Here is a 26,861-nt window from a genome sequence, read left to right as displayed (position 1 = left end):
AGTTTACAGTTACGTTGCTTTGTTGAAAGGAATACTGAACTCAGATGGCTAAAGTTTCCCATGGAAGTGAATATGATAAAATACTTTTGTTTGCAGGCTGCTAAGAATGAGGTGAATGTTCCAGTTTTAAAGAACCTTGTAGATTCTCTGTATACCCAAACTGTTGACATGACAATGAAGAAAAAACACAACTTTGTAAGTGATCATAATAATTTTTGTCAATCTTCTGTATAGAGTTGATATAGTAATTCTCTCTGTTTTAGCTACCTAAAAGAGGTGACATTTCTTTTTCTTATCTCATATTTTATTTTAAAAATCAAGATGTTATAAATGGTTTTCTGTATTTAGGTTCTCACATCGAATCAAACGGAATATCAATTTCTGCAATCAAGATAGATAAATAACAGTGATTTTAGCACAAGCTGAAGCACAGTCTTAAGGAGGATGACCCTAGGGTAAGGGTCATAAGTCTTGAAATCATTGATATGTTTGTATCATATTCAATTTCACCAAAGCCTGTCAAGCTTTCATTTGAAGCAGAATGAAATCAATCCAAATCACTTTGATGCTTCAATAAGATTGATGTAAAATACTGAACACAAACATTCCAATGATTTGTAAGAGTAGTATCCCTTACCTTAGGTCTACCTCCTTAAAATGTCATCATTGAACTGTCAAGATTGGAGAATTCTGTTCATCCATTAGAATTGTACATAAGACACTCTTTTTCTTATTTCTTAAAACATCGTAATTTACAATTGAAGTTCAAATTCTTTCAAACTGATTTGTGATGTCTTAAAGCATAGCAATTTATTCTGATCACATTACCATAGATTCAATCAAATCATTTGTCAAGATCAAAACACTTGCACATTAAATTATCAGTATTTACACTACTAGTTGAGAGATGATTGAATTTGTTGGAACTCATAGAGAAGTATTTTTCTCATATTATATGGGCTTGTTTCACCAGAAAAGAGCCAAATGTTCTGAGTTCATGAACTGCACCCTGAATAATCTCATTTCATGATTTCATTAAATATAGACTTTATACAGGTACATATAGGTATGGTGATTTTTTTATATTGTTTGACGATTTGAAAAATTGGGTCTTAAGTTTTTTATAGTTATGTGTAAGAACAATTATTTTTATCTGAAATTCTGTTAGATTCTTATACAAAGTTTGGGGTCAGCAAACCTTCTCCACTGTTATTTTCAAAGCTAGAATACATTTCTAGTATACATTTTTCCTGCCAGTTACTGTGAAAGTACTATTGTTTGTGCGGTATCAATTTTCATGGTTTTTCATGGATAAGCGAAATTAGGATCCCAATGAAAAGGAGATTTCCATTGATGTGTATACTGGAAACCTCAAAACCATGAATTTAAGAATCCCCTAAAATTGGTATCCGCAAATTAAATACTTCCACAGTTTCTCCACCTTGAAAGGGTCTTTTTTGGATCATATGTTCATAGTTCTGCTTTTTATAGCAATGTGTATTAAATTCTTTTAGAATCATCTAAGGAGAATGTTTAACTTCATATTAAACACTATTTGGTCATTGCAAATGTTGATTTTTATAGAAATTTATATATTTTAATTATATATGATTTATATATTATAGAATGATGCCCAAAAACAGGGACTTTAAGTGTAATGGGTGCATGCATGATTGACTTTTATCTAAATGACATATTCTATTTAAAATCAACAATTGTGTAAGGTCCAGAGTTTTAGACTATGGTAATGCCTCATGATCTACATGAACAAAACAAAAAACTATCTGCAATGGGTATGCACATTTATGTAATTTGAAACTTGAATTCAGCTTTCATAAATGACCAGGGAAAATATTGTTAGTTGTCATTTTAGCCTTATATGTATCATTCATTTTTCCAGCACATGTTTCCGTTAGTAACCTGTTTATTGTGTGTCAGTCAGAAGCAGTTCTTCCTACAGAATTGGCCATATTTTCTGACAGTGTGTTTATCCCAGCTGAGGTCTAAAGACACAAAAATGTCCAGAATTGCCCTGGATTCTCTACATAGGCTATTATGGTAAGATGGTGGCATAAATAAATTGTTTCTTGCATTAACTTGTCATTTAAGACCCCAAATTGGGATTTCAGATATGTAAGAAATTTCTTAATGTAATTTTTAGATCATTCATTTACTTATATGTGCATTCAAGTCTTATTTTTTACAATGAGAAAAGTATGAAGTACAATGCAATGTTCATTTTTTTTAAAGTTAAGATATCAAAGCTGATTGAATTTTTAGGGATGCTTTAGAATACCATGGAACAGCTATATTTCATAGTCACAATTTTCATGGTATTTATAGCTAACTTAAACCACAAATTCTTATTTTCAACAAAAGGTTAAGTTTTCATTAACAAATGTGAACTTTTGGTATATCCACTTATTCAAAAATACAAGAACAAAGAATATTTGACAAATTACATCATACTGTGAGTACTCTATTATTTGTGGGTACAACTTTCATGGTTTAATAAATAAAAAAAAAAAAACCTTCGTTCATAGATTCTTAAACTTGTGGATTTGACAACTCAGTTGTACAAATGTATAGGGACATTTATTTCATTGGGAATCTAAATCCATGGTTTTCCAAACCCATAAAAACCATGCATAACTGGTACCCCACAAACAATAATACTGTTACAGTATATCCCCAAACTCACTGAAAGAGCAAAAGTTTCATTTGTTTGATTATTTCAGGGTATACATGGTTCGTATAAAGTGTGAAAGTAACACAGCAACTCACAGTAGACTACAGAGCATTGTCAGCAGTCTATTTCCTCGAGGTTCAAAGATGGTGATGCCACGAGATGTTCCTCTGAACTTCTTCGTCAAAATTATTCAATTTATTGCTAAGGTATGAAATATATTTGTCATTTATTATTATTTGCCTGGTTCTAGGACCCTGTTTCCAAAAAAATTATCTGATATTAAGAATTTCTAATTCATCCTCAGCTCACATATATACCAATTATTTGGCTGGAAATTAGTAACCTCTGAATATTCTCAGGAAAATTTGGGAAATCTTATGGAAAACTTGGGTGAGGCTACTTGTCATGAAATAATTGAGAGAGGAAATTTTTTGCTTTTTAAGGAGGTAGACATAGTGTAAGGGGCACAACTCATACAAATTATTGAAACGTTTGTATTCAGCATTTTACATCAATCTCATTTAAGCATCAAAGTAACTTGAACTGATTTCATTCTGTTTCAAATTAAAGCTTGATAGGCTTTGGTAAAATTGAATGTGATACAAACATATCACTGATTTAGGAGTCCTTTACCTTAGGTCTACTTCCTTAATTGTCCTAAAACAGTGTTGAGATGCATTGCTTATACTAAGTATTGTAAAATGATGTGGAAGGTCTTTTCACATTTATTTCATTGATATGACAATGGAATTGGGAAGTGAGTTGTTTATAATGGTGTTTTAAATACAATGAAACCCAGTAAACAAAGATATTAATTTTAGCTCAACTTAAATACATGTATAATTTATAATTTGTTATTTCATTATGCATACAAGCAAGTGCTAATTTATTAGGAAAGCAATATTTTTAGTGAAAGTGAGTTAGTGTGTGTGTCTTCCATGAGATTCAATTTATAGGAGGTATGAAAATATGTCATATGCTGATTAAAAAAAAACAATAAGAAATTTGATTTCCTTTTATTTATTTTCCAGGAGAGGCTTGACTTTGCAATGAAGGAGATAATATTTGACCTACTCTGTGTTGGCAGACAAGCAAAAGTTGGACTTACACCTGAGGTCTGTATTTGTAAAATAGTTAGTATTTAAGTACCAGTCCATATAAAATTCAGACACTACCAATATTAATGGTAAAGTGATTCATGGTGTAGAAAAACCCACCAAACAAACAATGCTTTTTCAGTCTACATATGCTATATTTTCTCATAATGATAATTATTTCTGTATCCAGATCTGCACTTTTGAGAAAATCGTACATTTATCTCCAACTAAACCAACCAAATCAAACAAAATCAAGAACAATAACTCTTGCAAAGTAACAATTTCATGTACAATCTATATAATTTTTATCTCAAAAGTGCAACAACCAAATGAAAAACTAAGACTGGTTATGTGATCTGTTACTAAAAATAAAACTGAATTCAATAGGTTTTTGACATGCATGAATCACCTCCTGTCTGAGTTTTATAAAGACTTAGTTTTTGAACCCTTTTTGGGTGCTCTTGAATCTTTATGTCTGTATGTCTGTTTGTTCTCGATTAGGATTCTGTATAGAACAAATTAGTTTTAGCATGCTATTTACCTTGTGGGACTGGACCTGTTTTTGTTTTACAAAACCATATAAGATATTATTTGGGATTGATTTACTTTGGGGATGTGCTGTAAGAATTATGCATTTGTTGAATTGTTATGTCAGGAATAGTGGATTAATTATCCCAGGGTACTTGCTATTGCTGGAGTCAATTGATTAATTATCCCGGGGTACTTGCTAATATTGGAGCCAATTTAGAATCAGAGAAAGAAAAAGGTGAAATGAGTATAAATGCATTGTTCCCTCAGTCATCATTAATAAAACTAATAACCAGGTAAACAGTCAAGGTCTTTTGGAATAATTTGCTAAAACATACACTTGATAAATAGAGAAAATAAATACTGAAGTACATATATGATGAAATGAAGGAGTCCTTTACATTTCATTATCTTTACAGAGAATGAGTATTGGGCTTCGAGCATTCTTGGTTATAGCAGACAGTCTGCAACAAAAGGATGGAGATCCACCCATGCCACAGTCTCAACCAATTCTTCCTTCTGGAAGTACTGTGCGAGTTAAAAGAACTTTCCTCAACAAGATGCTCTCAGAGCCAACTGCTAAGGTCATTGGTTTAGCTCAGTATTACCCCCACATACTGAAGGCTTTTGATTCCATCTTGAGAGCACTAGATCTTCAGGTTGGAAGACAGTTCTTGATGACCAAATCTGAGAATAGCAGTAAAGAACCTGAGGAACTTATGTCGTAAGTCTTATCTTGCAAGCTGCAATTCGTATGTGTAGGAAATAATTATATATTTTTTTTGTAATTCTTTAGTCCCAGGATCAGTCAACAGGATGTAGGGACATACAAAATACAGTTGACTCTCGTTATCTCGAAATTGGAGGGACCAGGAGAAAAGTTCGACTCAACCGAAGTTCGACTTAACGAAATCAATGAAGTTCGAGCAGCAGAAAGGGGAGATAACCATGGACGAGAATGACAAAATAAGTACAACTGGATCCGGTTACATATTCTGTGTATACTGGGTTGTCGTAAATTATTTTTGTTATTGTTTGTACTTTGACTTAGCATCTAACTTTCTTTTTATACCTTTACCTGCTACTGCCGAACCAGCTATCCCCCCGGGTTTTACCCCGGGTCCTTCACTGGTTTGATCAGCATTTGTAATATTGGCTATCCCCCCGAGACTAGGCCCGGGTCCTTCACCAAGATCACGTGTAACAGTATCATCAGAAGACATTCTGAAAGGCATACCAAAAGCCACATTGATACCATTTTTATATGAAATCTCATTAATTTTCTCAAATCAAGTAAAAACATTAAATCCTTTGCTTTCACAGAAACGCCGAAAATGTTCAAGATCCGCTTGGCCAATTGCTATTCATCCACAAGCGTATATGTTTGTTTAAAATTGTAATTAATAAAACATCAAGATTTTAATAACAACAATCTTATTTTAACGACCCATTGAGTTCGGATAACGGTAATTATTTTATACACACCCAAGCGTAGACATCTTGTCAAAAACACAAATGCCGACAATGGTCTTTGATCATTAAATAAAAGAAATCTAATTGCATTAATAAAATATTTCATAGTTTTATTAATTATAGAAATACAGGTAACAAGTCATCAAATCAAAATCATCATCGAAAGGTGTAATAAACTAATTAATGGTGACACAGGGCCTCGACAGGTAAAATGATTTGACACTTTGACATGTAATTTACCCTAATTAGTTCGAGATAACCATTGACTTTTACAAGGAAATTCATTGAAGGGACTTAATTTTTACTTCGAGAAAACCGAAATTTCGACTCATCCAGTTTCGACTAAAAAGAAGTAAAATAACATAGACAAATAGGCATTTTTTTCCGGACTTCGACAAAATTTCGACTTAACCGAAATTTCGAGTCATCCGAGTTCGAGACAACGAGAGTCGACTGTATGTACATATGTCATGTATGTAGTAAGAGTCTGTGTCTGTCAAGTAACTGATGGATGAATCCCTTCTGAGACAGAATATCAGATGCCATACAGTACCTGAACCAATCCGTGCAACAAAAATTGTGATCAGTCATTGGTCACCGATCAGTTTCCAGTCAGTCAACGATTCGTCAAACGAATCCATTTAACCAGTGATTGCATCAAGTGACCACAGAGCAGTCACTGTATTTTACGGTTTTTATTGTTTTCTTTGTCAATTTTACACATATTTACATAATGTAATAGATTTAAATATCAATTCATATTTTTATTTTACATTTCTTTTATTTCAAATAGATCTAACGTCATTTTACATAACAAAACTGCGATCAGATCGGTCATCGGTCCGTCAGTGATCAATCAGTCAACAGTCATCGATCCATCAAATCGTTGCACGAATCGGTTCAGGGACTGTAACTAGGATTTATATTAATTGTATATTTATTTTCAATTTCCATCCCTTAACCTATTTAAATAGTCAAGGGAATATATAAAGAAGGAATTTGCTTCCCCATTTTAAGTGTAAGTCTCTGTAAGAATCAGGCAAAATGGGAAATATCAGAAACATGCATGTCAAAAAGTCACCAATCTGACAGTATGATTTCTTTCATGAATGATTTCTCTCTTTGAAAAGACCATTATTTGATCTCTGCTTCACTGGATTTGCTAAGAAAATTTTCAATAGATTGTTAGAAAAATGAGGTTTTTGCATTTTCAGTGCATTTCAATGTAATTAGATCTCAATTTACCAAATTTTATCTGTTTTCCTGATTTTTATGGTGTAAATATTCTGAAAAATTAAACTTTCAAAATGATGTGTTTTTTTAATACCATGTTTCACAGAATGCATGATTCTTACAGAGACTGACACTTAAATGCTGAAATGATTGCTCTTACAAGGTAGGGGTATATTGTAATAGGAGTATTTGTCTGTCCAAACATCCTTCCTTCCTTGATTATATTTTGGTTATTCAATCTTTCCAACTAAGTATCCTATAATTTTAAGCGTGACTTTTTCAGTAAATCTTTCCAAAGAGCATTACGTAATGTATGACTGTTTTCTTGGTTACATATCAATTTTTCATTAACCATAGTGTCAATATACACTATTAATGTTGTAGTTAAAGACATTATTGACCTAAGATTTATTTTTTTCATATTGAATATGATTTATATTTACAGTGGGGACAGAAAAGCCAAAATAGAGTTATTTAGAACATGTGTGGCAGCCATTCCTAGACTGATACCAGATGGTATGACGAGCCAAGAGCTGATAGAATTACTAACCAGGCTAACAGTCCATATGGATGAGGAACTTAAAGGGTATGTGGTAACTTTATACAAATTAATTAGGTATCTTATCTTGGCATTTGACTGTGCAGAAGTCGGGGAAATAGATGGATGTTTCAAGTTTTATCAAGATCTGAACAGTGGTTATGAAGAAATCAGAGATCTTATACATTTGGAAAGCAATTGTAATATTTCTCATTTAAAGATTTGGCTTCCTATTTTTTTTATTTTAAGTACTTCTTGTTTACAAGTTAGTTTTAAGGCTGCACCTTGAAACAAATGTACAGAATAACGAATTATGCAATATTAGTATGTATTCAGATGGAAATTTTTGTCCTTTTTACTCCTAAGTTTACCCATTTCTTGTTTGTACTCAATTTTACAGACATGCTTTTCAAGCTTTACAGAACCTGATGCTGGAATCAAATGTTTGGAGGGAACATGTTATTTCAGGTAAAAAATATTAAAAAGGCTTTATACCGGATTTATTGATTCTACAAATTTAAAATCTTTCTTTGACTAATATGAACTTATGGAGTATAATTCTCTGTAAGAATCAAGCAAACATGAATGTCTAAAACCTACTGATCTGACAATACTATTTCTCCAATAGATGATTTCTCTGTTTGAATATACCACTATTTGATCTTTGCATCACTGGATTTGTGCAGAATTTTTTTCAATAGAAGGTGAGAAAAATTAGATCTTTGACAGAGGTATCTGCCCATGAATGTTCATTTCTGTGCATTTCAATGCACATTTTGTAATTAAAACTCAGTTTACCAAAATGATATCAAAATCTTGTCTTTTTTCCTTGATTCTGATAATCAAATTTCACTTTCAAACATTGGGTTTTTTCACATCATGTTACATCCATTGCCTGTTTCTTAAAGAGGCTGACACATGAAATAAATGCTAAATAAATAGAGATATGAAATTTTGCCACAATGATCTTACATGCCTTGCTTTGGTTGCAACTCCTCAGAAACTGATTGACAAAATTTGTACAAATTATGTAGGATTGTTAGTCACCATTTGTAGTTGATAATAATTAGCTACCATTTTGATTCAATAAATTTTACAGAAGTTATGGGACTTTTGCTCTTCAACTTTTTTAGGTGGCAGGGAACACATGGCTATAAGTTGCATGTTTATTTTAAAATTTGAATATTGCTGATATGACTTCATTTGCATTATACAGTATCTTAAAAAACCCTGAATAAATTCAATTTAACTTTTGTTTTTCATTTCCTGCCTGTGTTTTTTTTTATTATTATTATTTCCAAATAATCATAATTTTATCACTATATCACTAAATGAAGGAGTGTAGGCTTAACAGCAGTTTTTTCATGAATTATTCTAACCATATTTTTAGTGTTAATCTTTTGATTTAAAATATCTGATATCGCTTTTATAGAAATAGAAATATAGTTAGCAAAATTAACAATAACCTTTCAGGCTTTGTGAGCTTTGTGCAAAAAGAGATTACAGACACACAGACCCAGATTTTAGACAGTACAGTACGACTCATAATGCAGTTACTGGTTCAATGGAAATCTAATGTCAATTCTAGCAAGGTAAACTCACTCATACAAATATTTATATACTTTCAGCTACAGTGTATTAAAATTGCAACTTTGGTTGAATAAACTTGTTGACTGTAAATCTATAGTCTGTTCTATTAATGTCATGAGATTATACATCCAACATTGGACTTTACAATTGCTTAATGCATTGAATTAAACAAACTTTTCTTCATATTTGTATAAAGAACAATATTTTAGAACATTATATGTTTTAAATGCAACTGCAGTTTATTGCTAACATCTCTTGTAATAAAAATCCAGTAAGTTTTTTTTATGATTTTTTGACCTTGTTTGACCTTGTATAAAGCTTACAGTCATTATAACAATAGTTTTAAGGAGGTAGACTTAGGGTAAAGGACATAACTCTTAAAATCAGTCATATGTTTGTATTATATTCAATTTCTAAAAAGCCTATCAAGCTTTCATTTGAAACAGAATGAAATCCGTCCATCTTACTTTGATTGATATGTGAGATTGGTGTAAAATGCTGAATACAAACAAATACTAAAACATTTTTCTGTATGTTTGACATTTCACCAGTTTTTGAGACATTTGGCTACAAGCGGCATTGTTGGGTCTGTTATTAGCATATTTTGATCTACTCTGCCTTTTTTCAGGATAAACCTTCAACAGACAACAATATAATAATTAATCGACTTGAGCCTGCCAACTTGGGAGTTTTACATGAAGTTGAAGGTTTAGCTATTGTTCTGTTGTGTAGTAACAGAGTGGTCACAAGAAAACTAGCTCTTCATCTTCTGAAGGAAGTCAGAAATATATTTTTTGCTTCAGCTGCCCAGGTTTGTTATATTAGAACATTATTGAATTCTTTTTAAAAAAGAAAAAAAATACTCTTAGGTGATTTAACTTGATTTTCCATTTTGAATTAGGAAAAGAAATAAATTTTTTATAAGTGTTTAATTTAATTGTTATGTATACACCAAATTACAATTTTTGCATTCAATACAAATAGAAAATATTATAAATCTTAATTGGATTACATACAGTGGGTCTCTCAACCTGTTCAGAAAAATCTGCCAAACAAGTGATGCTTTGTCAGTCTATGTATGCCATAATTTTTATGTAACTATAGTCTTTTCTACATACAGGTCTGTATTTTGAAGAAGACAATACATTTGCATAAATAGCCCTTCATTTGTTCTTTGTTGTGTCTGTTTGTTTTCCATGTCTGGTCTTTGTCCCTGGATTACATTCTTGTGATTTTTGCTAGAATCTTCGTTCCCATGTTTACTCTTTCATGTTAACCAAGTCAAGACAATCATGCTGACAATCACAAATATCATGTATAATCTGTATAGTTTTAATCTCAAAAGTACAATAAGTGAATGACAAACTAAGACTGGTCGTGTGGTCTGTACAAACTAAGACTGGTCATGTGGTCTGTACAAACTAAGGCTGTTTATGTGGTCTGTAAATGTTTCTGAATATGATTATTGATTTTTTTTTTTAAATGCATGAAGCAACTCCTGCCTGATATTTATAAAGACTGCTATTTAAGTCAATAAATATTTCAGGGTGTATGCAGTAATGAACCTTGTTTACTAGAAGTGATAGATAAAGCCTGTCCAGAAGTTGTCAAAAGACTTTTATCATCTCTACCTGCTACGGAAAAGGTACATGAAAAGAATGGGCATATCGTGGAGTACTGTTTTCTGTCTGTTCATCTGTCTACACATTGTATAATAAAGGCTTTGAGAATTTTTTTCTGAAATTTCTATTGGAAGTTTGTTTTGATAATTTTGATAAAAAAGAAATTTCTTTTTTGTTTAGTTTGAACATATTTATTTGCATGAATATATTACAAAATGGATAGAACTTAAGAAAAACACCCTTAGGAAGTCTTTTGAATTTACAAGTAATAACATCACCACATTGCATGCTTACATGACAAATTAAAATGAAGTAATTGCGTGCATAGCTCTACTGCGGCAAAGCAGCAGCAAGAGCAGAGAGCTCTAGGGCAACATGCATATAGAAGTTAGCAGGTGCAGAATGATGAGAACAAACATTCATTGTCAGGAAGTGATATGTCGCATATAGAATGTAAAATAGTAATAAGTATCCCTGATAATTATTTTAAGAACTAAAATGATTTCTTGACCATCTGAAAATCTTTAAAAGTAAAAGAGGATTGGAAATACATACAATGTTTACGTTATGAGAAAGTCAGTGTCGTCCCTTTTTATTTCGTCCTCAACTCAGTTCTGAAGACTAATAATATTAAAGTACCAGAATTTTAGGTAAATGAACAAATAATACATTTGCTTTACTAAACACCCATATGTATTTTATATATTTCAATGATAATTCAGATATTTTAATGATACTAAAAACTAATGGGCAATGTCCTCTGTTGACTTAATTCTGTTTATGCATGTGCCTACAACTATTTGTCATTTATAGATAAACCTTATATTGGTCAAAACGAAATGCTGTGCTCGCTTATGGTCAATGACTACTCCATATTATATATATATATGAGTGATAGTTGACAAAAAATCCAGAGAGGTGGATGAGATTCTCCTCCCTTTTGTTGGGTTTACTCACAATTTTGTATCATATTCATTTGAATTTTTTGGTTTTTTTTGCCTCTATCAGTGTTCTATATCTTCCTTTATTTAATACAGCCTATAGTATTGACATCTGCCAACATTGACCTTGCCTGGGTCATTGATAGATCAGCTTCCATTTGGAACCCAACATCACATGACAAGAAGTTGGAGGAACATTCTATTCCCATGTTTGCCAAAGTTGATCCATGGAACCACTGTTTAGCCACTTTTGTGTCTAATGAGTTTGGGATGACAATGTGCCCCCATGCTGTTGGAGCTGCATGGCCCATTGTGTATTCAAGGTTAAACAGTCTGTTTTCCATGGTTGACCCAACGTAAGTTTGAGATCTAAATTTAAAAATAAGATAATATCTACCGTAAAAAAACCTTATTTATAAATATGGATTTTTTTTTAAAGTGTGTTTTTTTTTAAACTCTTAGTAATTTATCCATGCTCCAATATAAAATCCAATATAATATCAAAAGTCCACAAAACATTTCAAATGCTGTTAGAATTATGCAGAGGAAATATCTAAAGGTTTAAATCAAGGATAAAAAGTTATGTTTCTCTGTTTGATCCCAATAAAAATCTTTGCTCAAAGGAAAGACATATTTGTGCTGATTGAAGGTACATATAACTCTCTATGTCGAAAATTAAGATTATTCTTTCCTTCAAACAGGACAATGATGAGTGAATATCGCACCTCATCTTTGTTGAGATCTGGAACCTCAAGTAAGAAACCAGCATCAGAGAAAGACATGCACATGCAGTTATGGCAGAACTATGTAATATTAGCCTGTGCTGTAGCTCAAAGAGATGTTATTGCTCCTCTCCGATGTGCATCTCCGGATCCAGCGTAAGTACACTGCAGTTATAGTTAATACTACCACTTTCACTCTTTCACGTTGGGTGAATTTAAGAAAACCTGGTTCAAAACAGTTCAGTATGTTAACTATATCAGTATGTGTAGATTTTATTTGCTATCATTAGATTAGTACATTTCTTTAGTGTTTTAACATGCTTAGTGTTTATATACATATTGAAGAGTCTAAATCGACCCCTTTTGGACATTGAATAAAATTAGTTTGGTTTAGACAGGTGTTTGGTTTACCATGGTCACCATACATTTAAATTGATAAAAAGGGATTTTGTAAAGTGTCTGATTTAGACAGGTTTCAGATTTCTCAAGGTTTGGTTTAGACAGTTATTCAGATTATTCAGGGTTCCACTTTATATGATGGTGATGCAGGTCCAGACTCCAGACATGTATTTGTCTTGTTCTTTCAGGTCTTCACCAGAGAGCAATACTTCCGACAAAGTTGAGAGTAAACAGAACGGAGCTACAGCCTTAGGGTTGTTTCACCTGATCGTACCGCTACTCAAATGTGAAATCTCGGACATGAGGGATACTATTGTCAATGGTCTTGGATACACTAATCCAGCTGTATTTAAGTATGTACAGTTTATAAATGAGACAGATGTAACCTGTAAGAGGATGAAGTTATAAGCTAGATAGCCTGATCCACAGATTTGTCACTTATTTTTAATTGGATGTGGTCTTAGGTCATAATCATGCTAATTGACTTTAGATAATTTGTCCACAAGCTGAGTTGTCCCGTATTTTATCTTACATATTAAGACAGCAGATCACTTTCTGTTAGACTGAAATGAGACCCTCATTGAATCTACGGTCATAGGTTAAATTCATATAGATTACTGTTACGAGGATTTTGTCCTCTATAATGACAGGAATTTAGTCTCAAGATCAGAATATTGAAAATATTTTTGTATAGGAACTGCTTCACTGTTGTGAGAAATGTAATTTTTTCAATACATTGATTTTATACTTAATTTTATGTTAATGTTTACATAGGACCCAATTAAATTGTTTACATAACATATTTTGTTATTCTAACCCCCACCCCCCACACACACTTGCAAAGATGGGGTATTAGTGATAGGGGTGTCAGTTCATCTTCCTGCCATCCAGGACACAGGGGGGACCAGATCTCTTATCCTTTACTCCTCTTATACCATTGAATGGAATTGAATGAACTTTCACAGAAGTTTAATGTCATATTCCCATTGTGTACCTCCTATTTTAAGATTCTGATCCAAATTGATATGAAGGCCAATAGGGGCATGCTATTAAATAGGGGGAGTAGGGGGTATCAAGTTAGTTTTTCTAGTTTTGTCCTTTATTTTAAATGCTAAACTGATATTGATTTTTTTTGTGAATTTTCAGATATAACTTCTTCACAATTTTTTGAAGTCTTAAATACATGCAAAGACTAGTTATATGTATATTTATATATCTCTTCAGTGTCATTAGTTAAATAATGTCGTAATGTATGTTTATATTTATGTGTTGTTTATTGCTACCTTTTTGGCTGGTACTGTGAAAGATGTATCATTGTTCATGGGATACCAGTTTGTGTGGTTTTTGTGACTTCAGTAAACCATGAAATTTTTAGTTCCTAACGGAAAAGGAAATTGCCTTTTCATCTGTATGATGGAGTTGTCAAATTCACGATTCAAGAATTGAGTAACTGATATTTTTTCCCTAAACCGCATAAATTGATGCCTAGGAATAAAAGTACTTCACAGTGTTATAATTCTATATTTGTCCCCTAGAAAGAAGCATAATAATAACAAAAGTCTGTAGTCAAAGTCTGTTTTTATTATTACAGGGATTTAGTTGAAGAACTGGTTCCATATTTAAAAGAAGCTGTTGAGAGGAAACAGGAGAATGTTAAGCGACGCAGAAAGAAAGACATCATTCGCGTTCAGTTGGCTCATGTGTTTGAACTTATTGCATCTCATAAAACATTTGCCCAAAGGTATCATTGAACAAAAAAATTAAAATTAAATTACATATCTTTTTAAGTTTACCTTCCTTAAGCATGTTAAGAATTTAAATCCTAGATTTTGATAAAATAAGAGAAAAGCAGTTTTTAACTAAACTGTAAGTCAATCACACTGACTGATTTTCTGATTGTCAACTTTCCTATCCTTTGTGAACATACCTGCTTCTAAATACATATATTTGGATTTTGTTTTTGTTCTTTGTCTCTCATTTCATACTGGGACAAGGATATATTGCCAATAGATTTAAGTTATCAGTCTTAAGTTTTATAGTCATCACCAAAGTGAAATGTCTGCTTACTATTGACATACACCTCCACCTTTCAAACACTTTCTTTCTCCTATTCTGGACTGAAATTTCAATGGGCAATGATAAGTGTTTTACAAAAAAAAAAACTGTTCACCCTTCTACATTAGCTTGGTTCACCAACAGTTTTGAGACCATCCACAAAGTTGTCTGATTGTTGGTTGGTTTAACAGCTGAAAGTTTCCAGATGATAACTTAAAAACGATATTGAAGAATCTTTTTCAAACTTAGTTATTGAGTATCATAAAATACAGATCAAGTTCAAAGTTCAGTTTAATTAGATTGTTTACACAACAGTTATGGCCTTTTTAAGTTGTTTTGACCCAAAAAATTTTTTTGCGACATGGCAGGTTATCATTTAATGCCCCACTTCTACTTGAATTAATGGTGCTGTTAGCTCTAATGTGTCTCTTTTTTTGTTTTATTCAACTTGGTCTTTGTTTGGGTTTTTGTGTATCCAGCTCTGTTTAGTAAAATTGTTTGTTTATTTAAAATATACTTTTAAACCTTGTATAAGCTTGCATGATTGAAATTTGGTTGTATTTTATGACTTCAACTGTCATCTGCCCATGTCTACATTTTCGTCTATTTATTTCTGTTCAGTCATTAAGGAATTTCTATCAAATTATAATTTCTATTTTTGCCAGTGATTTTGTAATAGACAAGCATGAGAATTCCCTGAACAAGACATTTGTAGAATATATTGACGGAGCCAGACAGTATTTAGAGAGCGAGAGTGATAAAGATCTTCCAGTCCTGCAAGATATCCGACTTCATTTTAGCAGATTTATTAGACAACTAATATCCAACACTCCAAGTAAGTTATTTCAGTATTGAGTGCTTTTATCTACTGTGAAAGTACTATTGTTTTTCGTGCATTTCATGGGTAAGATAAACAGCGAAATATGATTCTTAACAAAAATTATTATTTTCTGTAAATTGTATAACAGTATCATTCAAACCATGATTTCAAGAATCCACAAACTTATACTTTTTCCCATAACAACAAAAATTGATACCCACAAATATAACATGGGTATAAATACTTTCAAAATATTAATTTATCTACAAGAAAACATACAATGTTTTTTCATGAGCATGATGAGTTACGAAGCCATAAGTGCCACACATTAAAATCATATGGCTTGCAACATATGATAACCCTATGAAATGAGTGTGATATTATAACCATATGTTTCAATTATCATGTGATTATTGTATAGTTATCATATGTTTTTTTTTTTTTTTTTCAAAAATATGGCTATCTTATGATTACAAGCCAAAATGATCCGTGCATATATTTGACGGATCAATGACCGCTGACTGGTGATGGATCTGATCACAGTTTTGTTAAGTAAAATGACTGTTGATTGGTTCATGTAAATAACAATAACTGTTGCAAAATTTTTATCTTAAAAGTGCAACAACGGATTGACAGACTAAGATTGGTTATGTGGTCTGTAAATATTCCTGAATAAGAAATAAAAGTGACTTTGTTAGGTTTTTGCCACTTATAAATCACCTCCTGTCTGAATTTTATAAAGACTTGTACTGAAATGGAGGGTGAGATCCTCATAAGGAAAACTAATTATCCCTGCTGCATTTTAACTACTTCTTTTGAATGGAGAAAATTTTTTTCTTATTGCAATATTTATAAATTTGTAGTGGAATATAAAAGAACTTTACTAACGAGAGACCTGCGATACAGTCTGTTTCATCTGTTTGCCAACTGGAGTGGAAAGTTTAGCCATACAATTGGAGATACCATTGATAGAAGGTAAACAATTTTTTTTATCATGTTTATGTATGTTTTTTCGGTAACTACTTGTCTGAATTCCTGTTCATAGTAGTAATATTGGTATGAAAGAACTTGATTCAGTGTATCCTTCGACTGGTCATACCATTTGAGATTTTTATTGTTCTCGTACTGACTTGGTGGAAGGGATCTATATGTTTTGACTCAGTGTGTCAGTCTGTCTGTCTGTCTCTCATTTATATTTTCCAGACACTTTTCTAAATGCCTCTAGGTATTGCGATAAATTTTTGTAAATATGTTAATGTGTAGTGATGGATTACATTCAATAGTATATTTGGTTCTACTACTGTAAACCAAGACATTTTCACGCTATTTTTATTTACGGTTTCTGGTATCAATCTTTTTTCACACAGATTTTAAGGAGGTAGACCTAGGGTAAGGGACATAACTCATGATATCAGTGATATGTTTGTATCATATTCAATTTCACCAAACCCTCTCAAGCTTTCATTTGAAGCAGAATAAAATGTATCCAAGTTAATTAGATGCTTACATAAGATTGATGTAATATGCTGAATACAAACGTTACAATGATTTTTAAGAGTTGTGTCCCTTACCCTAGGTTTACCTCCTTAATTTGTAATAGCTTTTGAAATAGTATTCTGATATTCTATGAAGAAAATGAACCCTGAATAATCAAAAAACCTGTCTGAACCAGATACTTTATAAAGTCTTACCTTTTATGTATTGGTACCAGTATCGTATTGCATATCCCTGAGCGGGTGTACGTCAAAACATGGATGCCATAAAAATATAGTGCATTTTCTTTTTGCCTCTCTACAAACTAATGTTTTGTCAAAAGACATGAACAATGACTTAAAAAATAGAGCAAACATCACACTGTAAGATGAAGAACTTTTTTAAAAGAAAATCTAACATAATATCATAAAAATGTTCCACTGAAAAGGTTGGTTTGGTGAGTGCAAAACGAAAGTGAAAGTAGGGAAAATGGCTATTTATAGTTCAAGAGTACTTTTCTGTCCAATCTTCGTGGACTCACCCTATTTTCTTTGCGGGAAATTATTTTTTCACATGTCCTTAGAAATGCTACATAAGTGAAAGTTTTATTGAATCAATTTACATATTTTTAAAAAAATCCTAAAAATATGCACTTCACTATAGAAGTCTATGGGAAAATTAATACGATACTGAGACCTATTTTGAACCTTAGTAAATGGAACACTTGTCTACAGCAAACCAAATTAAAAGTCCAATAGTGGCTTTGGTTTTGGAAGGTTTCACTGTATAATTAGATCTGTTTGGATAATACCAAATTGAAAATATCAAAGTTACATACATGGTCTTTTTTTTTAAATTTGAATTGTCCTGTTTTAATCTTCATAATCTTCATTTTAAATAAAAATGTTAAAAACAATGATAAAGAAGATAGGAAAATGTAACAGGGGTTTACCTTTCACACTTTCACGTATAATTCAAGCTAAGAATCATGCAAATGCTCAGAGTTAGTGATTCATGCTTCTTATCCCCCAAATATTAGTAGAATAGATACTTGAAAAGAGTGAATTACCAAAATATGATCACAAGTGATGGAGAAAACCTAGATTTAAACAAGTGTGCAGAACTTGTTTGTTCTTAATGCTATCTTGGCTTATTATATTGTGGTTACTCATGGGACTTGATTATCCTATTTATCGTACAGATTTTCTCCATAATTAATTGCTATTATCAACATAAGTTTTTGAATTTAGTGATAAGCAGATTACTATTTTTGCAGGAAAAAATGTGAGAGTGGAATTACCAAATTTATTTCATAGTGTGGATAATTCAATTATTTTGTACACAGGAAACTTTTAGTAAATCACTGCTATTTATGTAATTAGTTTTGTTATGAACCCCCCTCCCCCTCCCCCCAAACAATGTCTAATAGACCATGTTTTTTAGCTATGGAAAGTGAAAGTCAGGATAAGAAGATATTTGCCACTAAATTTATGTTGCATTCTACTTTGAAAAAGTACAGGAAAATTTATAAAATGAAGCTATTTAAAACTCAAATTGTCTATAACTGCCTTAGTGTCCTCCACCTTAAAAAAAAACATTTACATGTGTTTCCTTTTTATTCAGACCTGCCAAAGATGAAAGCTGCACAGAATTAGAGCTCTCTGCAGTTAGAGCTATGTCAGCTGTTTTATGTTGTGGTCCAGTTTTTGACCCTAATGGTCTAAATGATGATGGTTATATTTACCAATGGCTGGACATGTTACTTAGTTCCCATGACGACAGGGTAGGTTAGCCAATAAAATGTGTTGTTTCTTAGTAATGTAAGGGTTAAGGAATGTATTTTTATATGGCTCTTGGTCTTTACTAACAAGATATTAATTACATGTTTTGGGGAAATTTACTGGTAGCAATTATATTTGCTCTCATTATTAATAATATACTAACATGTAAATATTTGCTAATAGCTATGGAGGAGAAAATTAGTACATCAGTAGATGGTGGTACAAAAGGTCAAACGGTCAAATGAAAATCTACAGTTATGAATTTTGCTTAAAAAAACTAAACTATTTAATTAAATAAAATAGATTCTCAAAACAGTAAATTAAAGACTGTAAAATCATGTTGTAAGCATGAATTGGATTCATGAATTGAAATTCATTTAATGTTTCATCTATCAATTGTTTTCATGACCCACATTGCTTCCCATAGATTAAAGAAGAGGTAAGGTCACTTTTTATGGTGTGCAGTGAATGTAATAATTATTACCAATGCATTGTGGGAATGCATGTCCTTGGTATCTCAAGCTATGCACTGCATTTTTAGTAGATGTTAATTTGTTTAAATTGAAATGCATTCCATTTACAAATTTGCTTTTGCTTTTCTCTTTAAAATTGGAGCAGTAGATTTGATCAGCAAACAACTAGAGTTAATCTTAAGGGATTATTGTCCCTATTGGCGAGAAATAAAAGCTCAGTCCTCTCTGTTATGATGTTCATGTACATTTTTGAAAAGCATGAAAATGGTGTCTACTTTAACTTCCAATGTTGAAATCTTAACTTTCATTATGATTTTGAGATAAAGACAATCACACCAAAATGTGTTTCATTTTGTCGATTTTCATGCAAAATTTTGACAAAAATTAGCAAACAATAGCCTGGAACCCCCCTTTTCAAAATTCCCAGATCTGTCCTGGATTGTATTTTCCAGATTTTACTTAAAATGCAGTGCATTAGTTCAATTTGTGCCGATGATCTTAAGATATGCTTGCTCTAGATAGTTGTGTCAAATTTAGTTTTCCATGATCAGACATTTCCATACAAACTGCACACCATGATCATTTTTGCATGGTCTGTTTTCAGTTTCTGTTTTTGTATACTTTACTTTTAGTTTCTTTTCAGTTGATATTTAGCTAGTTTATTTTAGCTTAGCTATTACTTTGTAGCTTCAATATTTGCATGTGTTTTTCTTGTCTCAGCTTTTCAGTTCAGTTTAGATACATGTACATGTATTTTAGAATTTTGTGCATGGATTGTCTTTGAAATAAAGCAAGGTTTGTAATAAGACTCTATATTATATTAGAATATACTATTCTCTTATGTACCCCACTTTATTGTTACAAGAGGTGTTCCGTTATGACAGGACTGTGGATTATTAAAGGTTAGGTTCAGATAAGTTTATGGATTATTCAAGATTTGGTTAAGATAGGACTGGATAATTCATTGTTTGTTTAAGACAAGATTTGAATTATTCAGGGTTTGAGTCAGGTTTATGGATCAATCAATGTTTAGTTTAGACAGGTTTATGGATTATTCAATGTTTAGTTTAGACAGGTTTATGGATTATTCAATGTTTGGTTTATACAGGTTTTTTTGTTTATTCAGGGTTCAGTTTATACAGTTTTTTTGCTTATTCGGGGTTCAGTTTATACAGGTTTTTTTGTTTATTCCGAGTTCAGTTTATACAGGTTTTTTTTTATTCAGAGTTCAGTTTAGACAAGTTTTTTTTCTTTATTCAGGGTTTGGTTTAGAAAGCTTTACTGTATTAGGTTCCTTCAACAACAAACTTGTTGTGATGGAACTAAAGTAAAATTTTTCATGTGGATGTTCAAGTGACAAATACATAACTTACTGATTTTATGATCAGGAGGTCAAAAGTCAAGGTCACTATTAGTAAACATAGATTTTTGTGGTTTGGAATCTTGAGTTCAAGTTCTAAGTCAGGGCAGGTGTTTAGTTTTTTATTATGAAATGAAAAAAATAATATGCAAATCTATGCTGTATTCAGTTAGCACAAAATGAGTTTACTGGCTATTCATTAGTAGTAACGATGAACAGTTATTTGTGACCAAAATATTGAAAGTGATTATAGGAAAGTTTCAAATACAACTTTATACATGTACAATTCAAAGACTTGATGATCCACATACACAACATAGATAACAGATTAAATACATAAACATAAAAACTGAAGATATGAAAAAGAAGACTGAAACACTTGCAATATGATCCCCACTAAGACTGGAGTGTTCCAGAATAGTAAAGCTTGTCCTGCTCAGACAGCAGCACCCATCAATTTTAATTGTGGAATATGTACCTTAAAGTGTTAAGTTACATAATTCAGTTGTACAATAACTATTGTTTTAGAATAAAGATTTCAGGTATGCCTTACAACAAAACCTCAAATAAGATATCAAAATTTTCAGCAATTTTGATGTAGTTAAATGGCTATAAGCACAATCAACAAATATTTTTGAAACTTACGGAGTAGTAAAAATCGTTTTCTCCCATGCTGAGCCAGTGATTTAAAATGCACATGACGTTTTGACTTCGAGAGATTTCCAGCCATATCCCATGTTTTCTACTGATTTCATGGGAGAATCCAATTCTCCTTAGGCCTATTCGCATTTTAACTCACATGTTGAAAATGTTTCGTTCTGTTAATGTTGACCTGTAAGTACATGTGCACTCGATTGTTCAGTTTTCAGATCAGCAATCACAACAAAATAAATAAAATAAAAATTTTGTGCATGGATAATTTTTCATATTTTTCTCTCTTATGGTACCATTCTGATTAATTGGGAAAAGATACAATAACTGCAATGGTGAACCGTTTTTTTTTTTTATTTCTCTGTCATTTTGAAGCTTTCCATATTTTTTTTATGAATAGCTTTTAATTAAAGCCCTAATTTGTGAAGTTTGACTAATTTATTGCTTAATATTGATGCAGCGTTTGTGGAACAGTCATGTAAGTCTATGTGTTATGTCAATTGGCTTGTCCAGGTTTTCCTGTCACATCAATTTGTGTTTCAGTGTTTTCCATTCACATTCAGGTTTTTTTTTTCTTTCGCTATTTCATTTCCTTAGATGATTTAAGTATCTGTCTTTGACAGAATCATGCAAAATCTGGAAAATGTGATATGCCCCAAAAAAGGCTACATATTTTTTATTTCTGTAATGAAGTTGTTTTATGGGTCTATATTATGAAATGTGTAATTATTCATTCGAATCTACCTGCTCTTAGGAGATAATCAACATTGAAAATCCAATAGATTCTATTGTATTTGAGTGTCATTTGCAGAGTTATCTCCCTTACTTTTCATATGAGCATGAGTTATATGAAAAACCAAATGTTAATTTCTGTTTACTAAAGCATTTTAAACAAGATATCAAAAACAAAAATATGTAGGCTTTCCAACCATGTTTCTTATTTTGCATGATTCTTAGCTGGAGTGCTGCTTAAGTTCATGTTAATATGGTATTGCTATTTATCAGTAATCTGTACTTTTTTCCTTTGATCTTATTGACAGACATTGTTTTATCTCTAATACATGACCAGATATTTGAAAATATCTGTCAAAACATTCAGAGTGATTTTGACATCATCAGACCTATTTGATTTTTTTAATGAAAATGACGTAATGCACCAACAGTTTGTAGTCAAAATACTAGCTTTTTTTTCTAATTGTACTTTAAAATGATTAAAAAGGCAATTATTCGATTACTGATACACAGAACAAGAATTACTTTCAATTACAATATCGTCAGTATCAAATCGAAAGAAACTATTATTCTATACTTATAAATTGAAACAAGTTCATACACAGAATTTTTTCATCATTAAATGTGATAATAAGTAAATTGGTAAGCACTTGTTTTTTATGACATGAGTCAAATCCTTCATAGTCCTGAAGCTACATTGTCCTACCCTTACCTGTTAACCCTATCACATTTTGAGGGAGACTCCCACATTTGAGATTAGTTTCTCCTACAAAGAGTGTGCCTTTTCCTTTGAAGGCTGAAAATTCCTACTTCATAAAGATTTGTCTTGTATTATACAGCTTCCATTAATTTTTTTTTTGAATAATATCCCACCAAAAGATCGGAAGATGAATAAGTGCACATACCTCCCCAGAATTGTGCATCATTTCATGAAAAGTTACCCTTTTGAAAGATTAATCAAGGGAATCAAATTATAGCGGTAATCAAAAGAATGTAATCCAGGGACAAAGACCAGACATGGAAAATAGACATACACAACAAAGAACATAAAGTAACTAAAATCATACATACAAAGTAACAAAAGTAAATGAGCAACTCGTACTCCACTAAAAACTGGGAGCATGGACCAGGTGCACCGGTAGGGTGAATAAAGCTTTTCTTACTGTTTTGTGTTTACTTTGTTTAATGTTTTGTTTGAGTGTCTTATAGTTTTAGGGGGAAAAAAAATTGTCACACAAAATCTCCCACATAAAATAGTTCAAATGTGGGAGATCTCCTGCATAACCATTCTCCAAGGTTAACAGGTCACATGCATAAAGATAAAGCAAACCTTCAGTATTTGAAAAGTTCGAAGTGCATGAAATTAATGGCTTTACAGACTTGTTTAGATATTTTTCATCTATTTTTCAATTACTGCAAACCTTCACTTTTTTTAAAGATGAGATCACTGTATCAAACTTAAATAAAATGTAAAAACATTGTATGTGAACTTATGATTTTATTAATTGCTAATTGCCTGTGCCTAGTAGAAGAGTACGAAGCTGCACAGCACTGACACAGTTTTATATTTTATCACTTAAAACATGTTACTATTTGTCTCATAGCCAATTAAATATAGTTTTTAATGTTCATAGGTTCTATTGTTTTTTGTGACACATTCGGTAAAGTTTGGCTTTTTTCCCTTTAACCTTAAAGATGCTCTTCAATGGAAATGCAAGTCACCTGATCCTGATTCTGTTTCCTGATTGGTCAAATACAAACAACTTAATGGTGTTAGAAAAAAACTGTATCGAAAATTGACGTTGAGTGCCATGTATTATTTCTTGAATGAAATGAAGAAAATTTTAAGTACAAAGAACAAATTTTACCATGTCTGCAATTTTTTTTTTTCATTACCCATTCTTGTCTGCCATGAACAATTTAAAAAAAAACTAATCCTAGGGGAAATGAAGGAGAAAATGTTCTCTTCCCTCGTCAGTTCTAATGAAAAATAGCCTTAGAGCTTAGGAATTATACTTGAATGGCCTAAATAACTGAAAAAAAACAACAAAAAATGAATGAAAAGAAGAATACATAAAAGTATTGAATTTTGATTTTTTCGCAGAATTTGAAAAGTTACAATATTGTGTCAACTTTCCAAAGAACAATGAATTTGAAAATTTGTATGAAAATGATCTTGAATTTTATTATGTCCCAGAATTTTGTCTGTTGTTTTGATATTATATTAATAAAAAAATTTGGACTGGACTGTGTACATTTGACATTTGTAGATTTATTAAGTATCCAGTTCTTTAAGTATTTTAATAATCTTTTTCCACGTTTTTATACACAGATTTATGACCTAGCAAAGGAGACTGTTGTCTTGTTACTGGACTTCAATCCAGACACTCAGGGCTTGCTGGACTGGGTGATTGACAGGTGCTACACAGGTGCTAATGAAGTTGCGGACGGGTGCTTCAATGCTCTAGCTGCCGTGTTTCAGACCAGAGAATATCCATGTGACCATGTTGCCATGTTGAATCTTGCCCTGTTGAATGTTGGTAGCCCTAGAATGCAGACTCATGACACAGCGGTACAATTGCTCCATTTGTTGGACACTCGATTTTTCCAAGAAGAACCAATATTTACATGTGATCCTTCTGAAGAACATCAACAGAGGATGCCACTTAATGACATCCTGTTGTCAGTGTCATACTGTCATTCACAGATGTATCTCTCTGACCAACTGGCTAGACTCCATCCTGAACTGACTATGCCAATTTTTTCAGGTAAATACACTATGGTGCAGGTAAATTTTGCAATTTCCATTTTTCTTAGTGGTTGTAAAGTTCAGCAAATGAACTATCAACACTGTTTGGGGAGTTCTGGTTACACACATTAGAAAAAAAATACTTTGAATGAGGGGATACTGCCAAATATTGATTTGCTGTAGGCTCTGGAAATCAATCTGTGTTTTGTAAGAGTTTCTAATGCAATACACAAACTTACATCATTTTCTTTTAATTATCATTACTATACAGCAGAAAAAAGTATTTATGATGTTCAAATTTTTATACTTAAGTATTGTTTCAGTTATTTTCAAACTACCCCAGAATCAGTTGATTCTAGTTATTGATTGTCAGCATAAGAAATTTCCTTAGCCACAAGAAAAGTCTGAATTTTATTATACAGGAAAAATTGCAACATATGTTTATCATGTGTTTTTCATATGTTTAGGGCGGCCATCAAAAATATATGTTAAGGACTAACATATTTGAAAAATAAGTAAAAATCATTTGGTAATTATACATCTTAATAGAAAAAGTATGGGTTTTATATTATTTGAGAAACATTTGTTTCCATGTCATTTTGTAGGTACAAAATATATATATCTCCATATGTTTTGAAACATATGAAAACATTTGTTGCAATTTGTTTGGGATGTATGATACAAATTAAGCACTGAGTTGCATACATTTTATTTTTATTTGTAGAAATTACCCACAGATTCCAAACTGCAAAATCAGCAGTAAGGCAGATTCTGTTGAGAAACTTGTTGCCATGGTTACACAATATGGAGCTGGTTGATCCATCACTCCCACAATCCTCTCCCTTGAGCAATTTCCTGATTCGTCTCCATGACAACCAACCTGATAGTTTCAAACCTCCATTGAAAGGAGAGGGGTGGGGTTCACCAGAGGGAACTAAGATGGTTCTTAACAACATGTTTTACCTGACTGTTAAGGTAACATAAAAATTATGTTTTAAAAATTACTTACCTGAATTAATGGAACAAAATGTGTTCTGTTATAAATTAGAGGCAAACATTTTATTAGCTACATGCATGTAATCTTGTAGTGATTGGCCATGTTGTATACATGTACATATGAGTATTAGTTTTAAATAAGAGAGGAACAAGTGAGTTGTGGAATACCCATAGGATGAGGGCTATAGTATTTTTTCACAAAATACAAGAGGGCACTTTCAAGCATGTATTTCAGTGTAGAATTTACAATTATAGTTGCTCGTTTTGCTAAATCTACAAAACAGGAAAAGACCATACCAAACTAGTTCCTGAATTAGCACGCATACCCTACCATTGCACCTGGTTCATGCTCCCAGTTTTTAGTGGAGTCTGAGTTGCTCATTTACTTTTGTTGCTTTGTACATATTATTTTGGTTATTTTATATTCTTTGTTGTGTGTGTCTGTTTTCCATGTCTGGTCCTCTGGATTACATTCTTTTGATTTCAGCTAGAATCTTGGTTTCCTTGATTACTCTTAGGACATTCACCTCTCTTTGAGATTTTGTAGAGCCTTTGTATCAATGGGTTTGAGAAAAACACCAGTGTAATCATGTGTGAATTCTCAAATTCTCACTATACTTTTTGTTAGTAAACATCTTGTTTTTTATTCACAGTATGGAGATGACCATCCTCGAGAGCTTGAAGATCTGTGGTCAGCTTTGGTTGTGTGCTGGCCAAATAATCTGCGTGTCGTCATACATTATCTTGTAATCATAACAAACATGGCTGCTTCAGAACTCATGCAATATGTAAGTGAAAAAAAAAATGATAATGTCCCGGCAGGCTACTGGATAATTGTTAGAATATATTTTTTTTTCAAGTACTAATTTGAAAGTATGGAAGTTCAGATTTAATATGAATAACTACCAAAAGTCTTCACAACAAAACAATTAATAAAGG

General features: G+C 32.0%; 1 protein-coding gene across 10 annotated transcripts in view; it reads left to right on the top strand.

Moving 5' to 3' along the window:
- The window catches only part of LOC148605668 (protein furry-like), a 90,340-nt gene that overhangs the window by 14,374 nt on the left and 49,105 nt on the right, over nucleotides 1-26,861 (top strand). For 6 of the 10 annotated variants that reach the window (XM_088550455.1, XM_088550456.1, XM_088550460.1 and 3 more), the window contains 21 exons: nucleotides 97-195; nucleotides 1,901-2,058; nucleotides 2,739-2,895; nucleotides 3,721-3,804; nucleotides 4,734-5,038; nucleotides 7,466-7,606; nucleotides 7,959-8,026; nucleotides 9,032-9,150; nucleotides 9,777-9,959; nucleotides 10,695-10,793; nucleotides 11,808-12,067; nucleotides 12,413-12,589; nucleotides 13,021-13,185; nucleotides 14,424-14,573; nucleotides 15,553-15,722; nucleotides 16,571-16,682; nucleotides 18,804-18,963; nucleotides 21,906-21,923; nucleotides 24,510-24,945; nucleotides 25,651-25,901; nucleotides 26,576-26,710. In XM_088550455.1, coding sequence (XP_088406581.1) covers nucleotides 97-195; nucleotides 1,901-2,058; nucleotides 2,739-2,895; nucleotides 3,721-3,804; nucleotides 4,734-5,038; nucleotides 7,466-7,606; nucleotides 7,959-8,026; nucleotides 9,032-9,150; nucleotides 9,777-9,959; nucleotides 10,695-10,793; nucleotides 11,808-12,067; nucleotides 12,413-12,589; nucleotides 13,021-13,185; nucleotides 14,424-14,573; nucleotides 15,553-15,722; nucleotides 16,571-16,682; nucleotides 18,804-18,963; nucleotides 21,906-21,923; nucleotides 24,510-24,945; nucleotides 25,651-25,901; nucleotides 26,576-26,710 — 3,447 coding nt within the window. The remainder of the gene's footprint in view (nucleotides 1-96; nucleotides 196-1,900; nucleotides 2,059-2,738; nucleotides 2,896-3,720; nucleotides 3,805-4,733; nucleotides 5,039-7,465; nucleotides 7,607-7,958; nucleotides 8,027-9,031; nucleotides 9,151-9,776; nucleotides 9,960-10,694; nucleotides 10,794-11,807; nucleotides 12,068-12,412; nucleotides 12,590-13,020; nucleotides 13,186-14,423; nucleotides 14,574-15,552; nucleotides 15,723-16,570; nucleotides 16,683-18,803; nucleotides 18,964-21,905; nucleotides 21,924-24,509; nucleotides 24,946-25,650; nucleotides 25,902-26,575; nucleotides 26,711-26,861) is intronic. The other 4 variants (XM_088550463.1, XM_088550461.1, XM_088550462.1 and 1 more) reach the window with 1 other exon arrangement.

Source organism: Perna viridis, chromosome 10, assembly GCF_037379345.1.
Source record: "Perna viridis isolate PV_CMFRI_1.1 ecotype Kerala chromosome 10, ASM3737934v1, whole genome shotgun sequence".
NCBI lineage: Eukaryota > Metazoa > Mollusca > Bivalvia > Mytilida > Mytilidae > Perna > Perna viridis.
The sequence above is the reverse complement of the archived record's forward strand: the minus strand, read 5'-3'. Positions and strand labels throughout refer to the sequence as shown.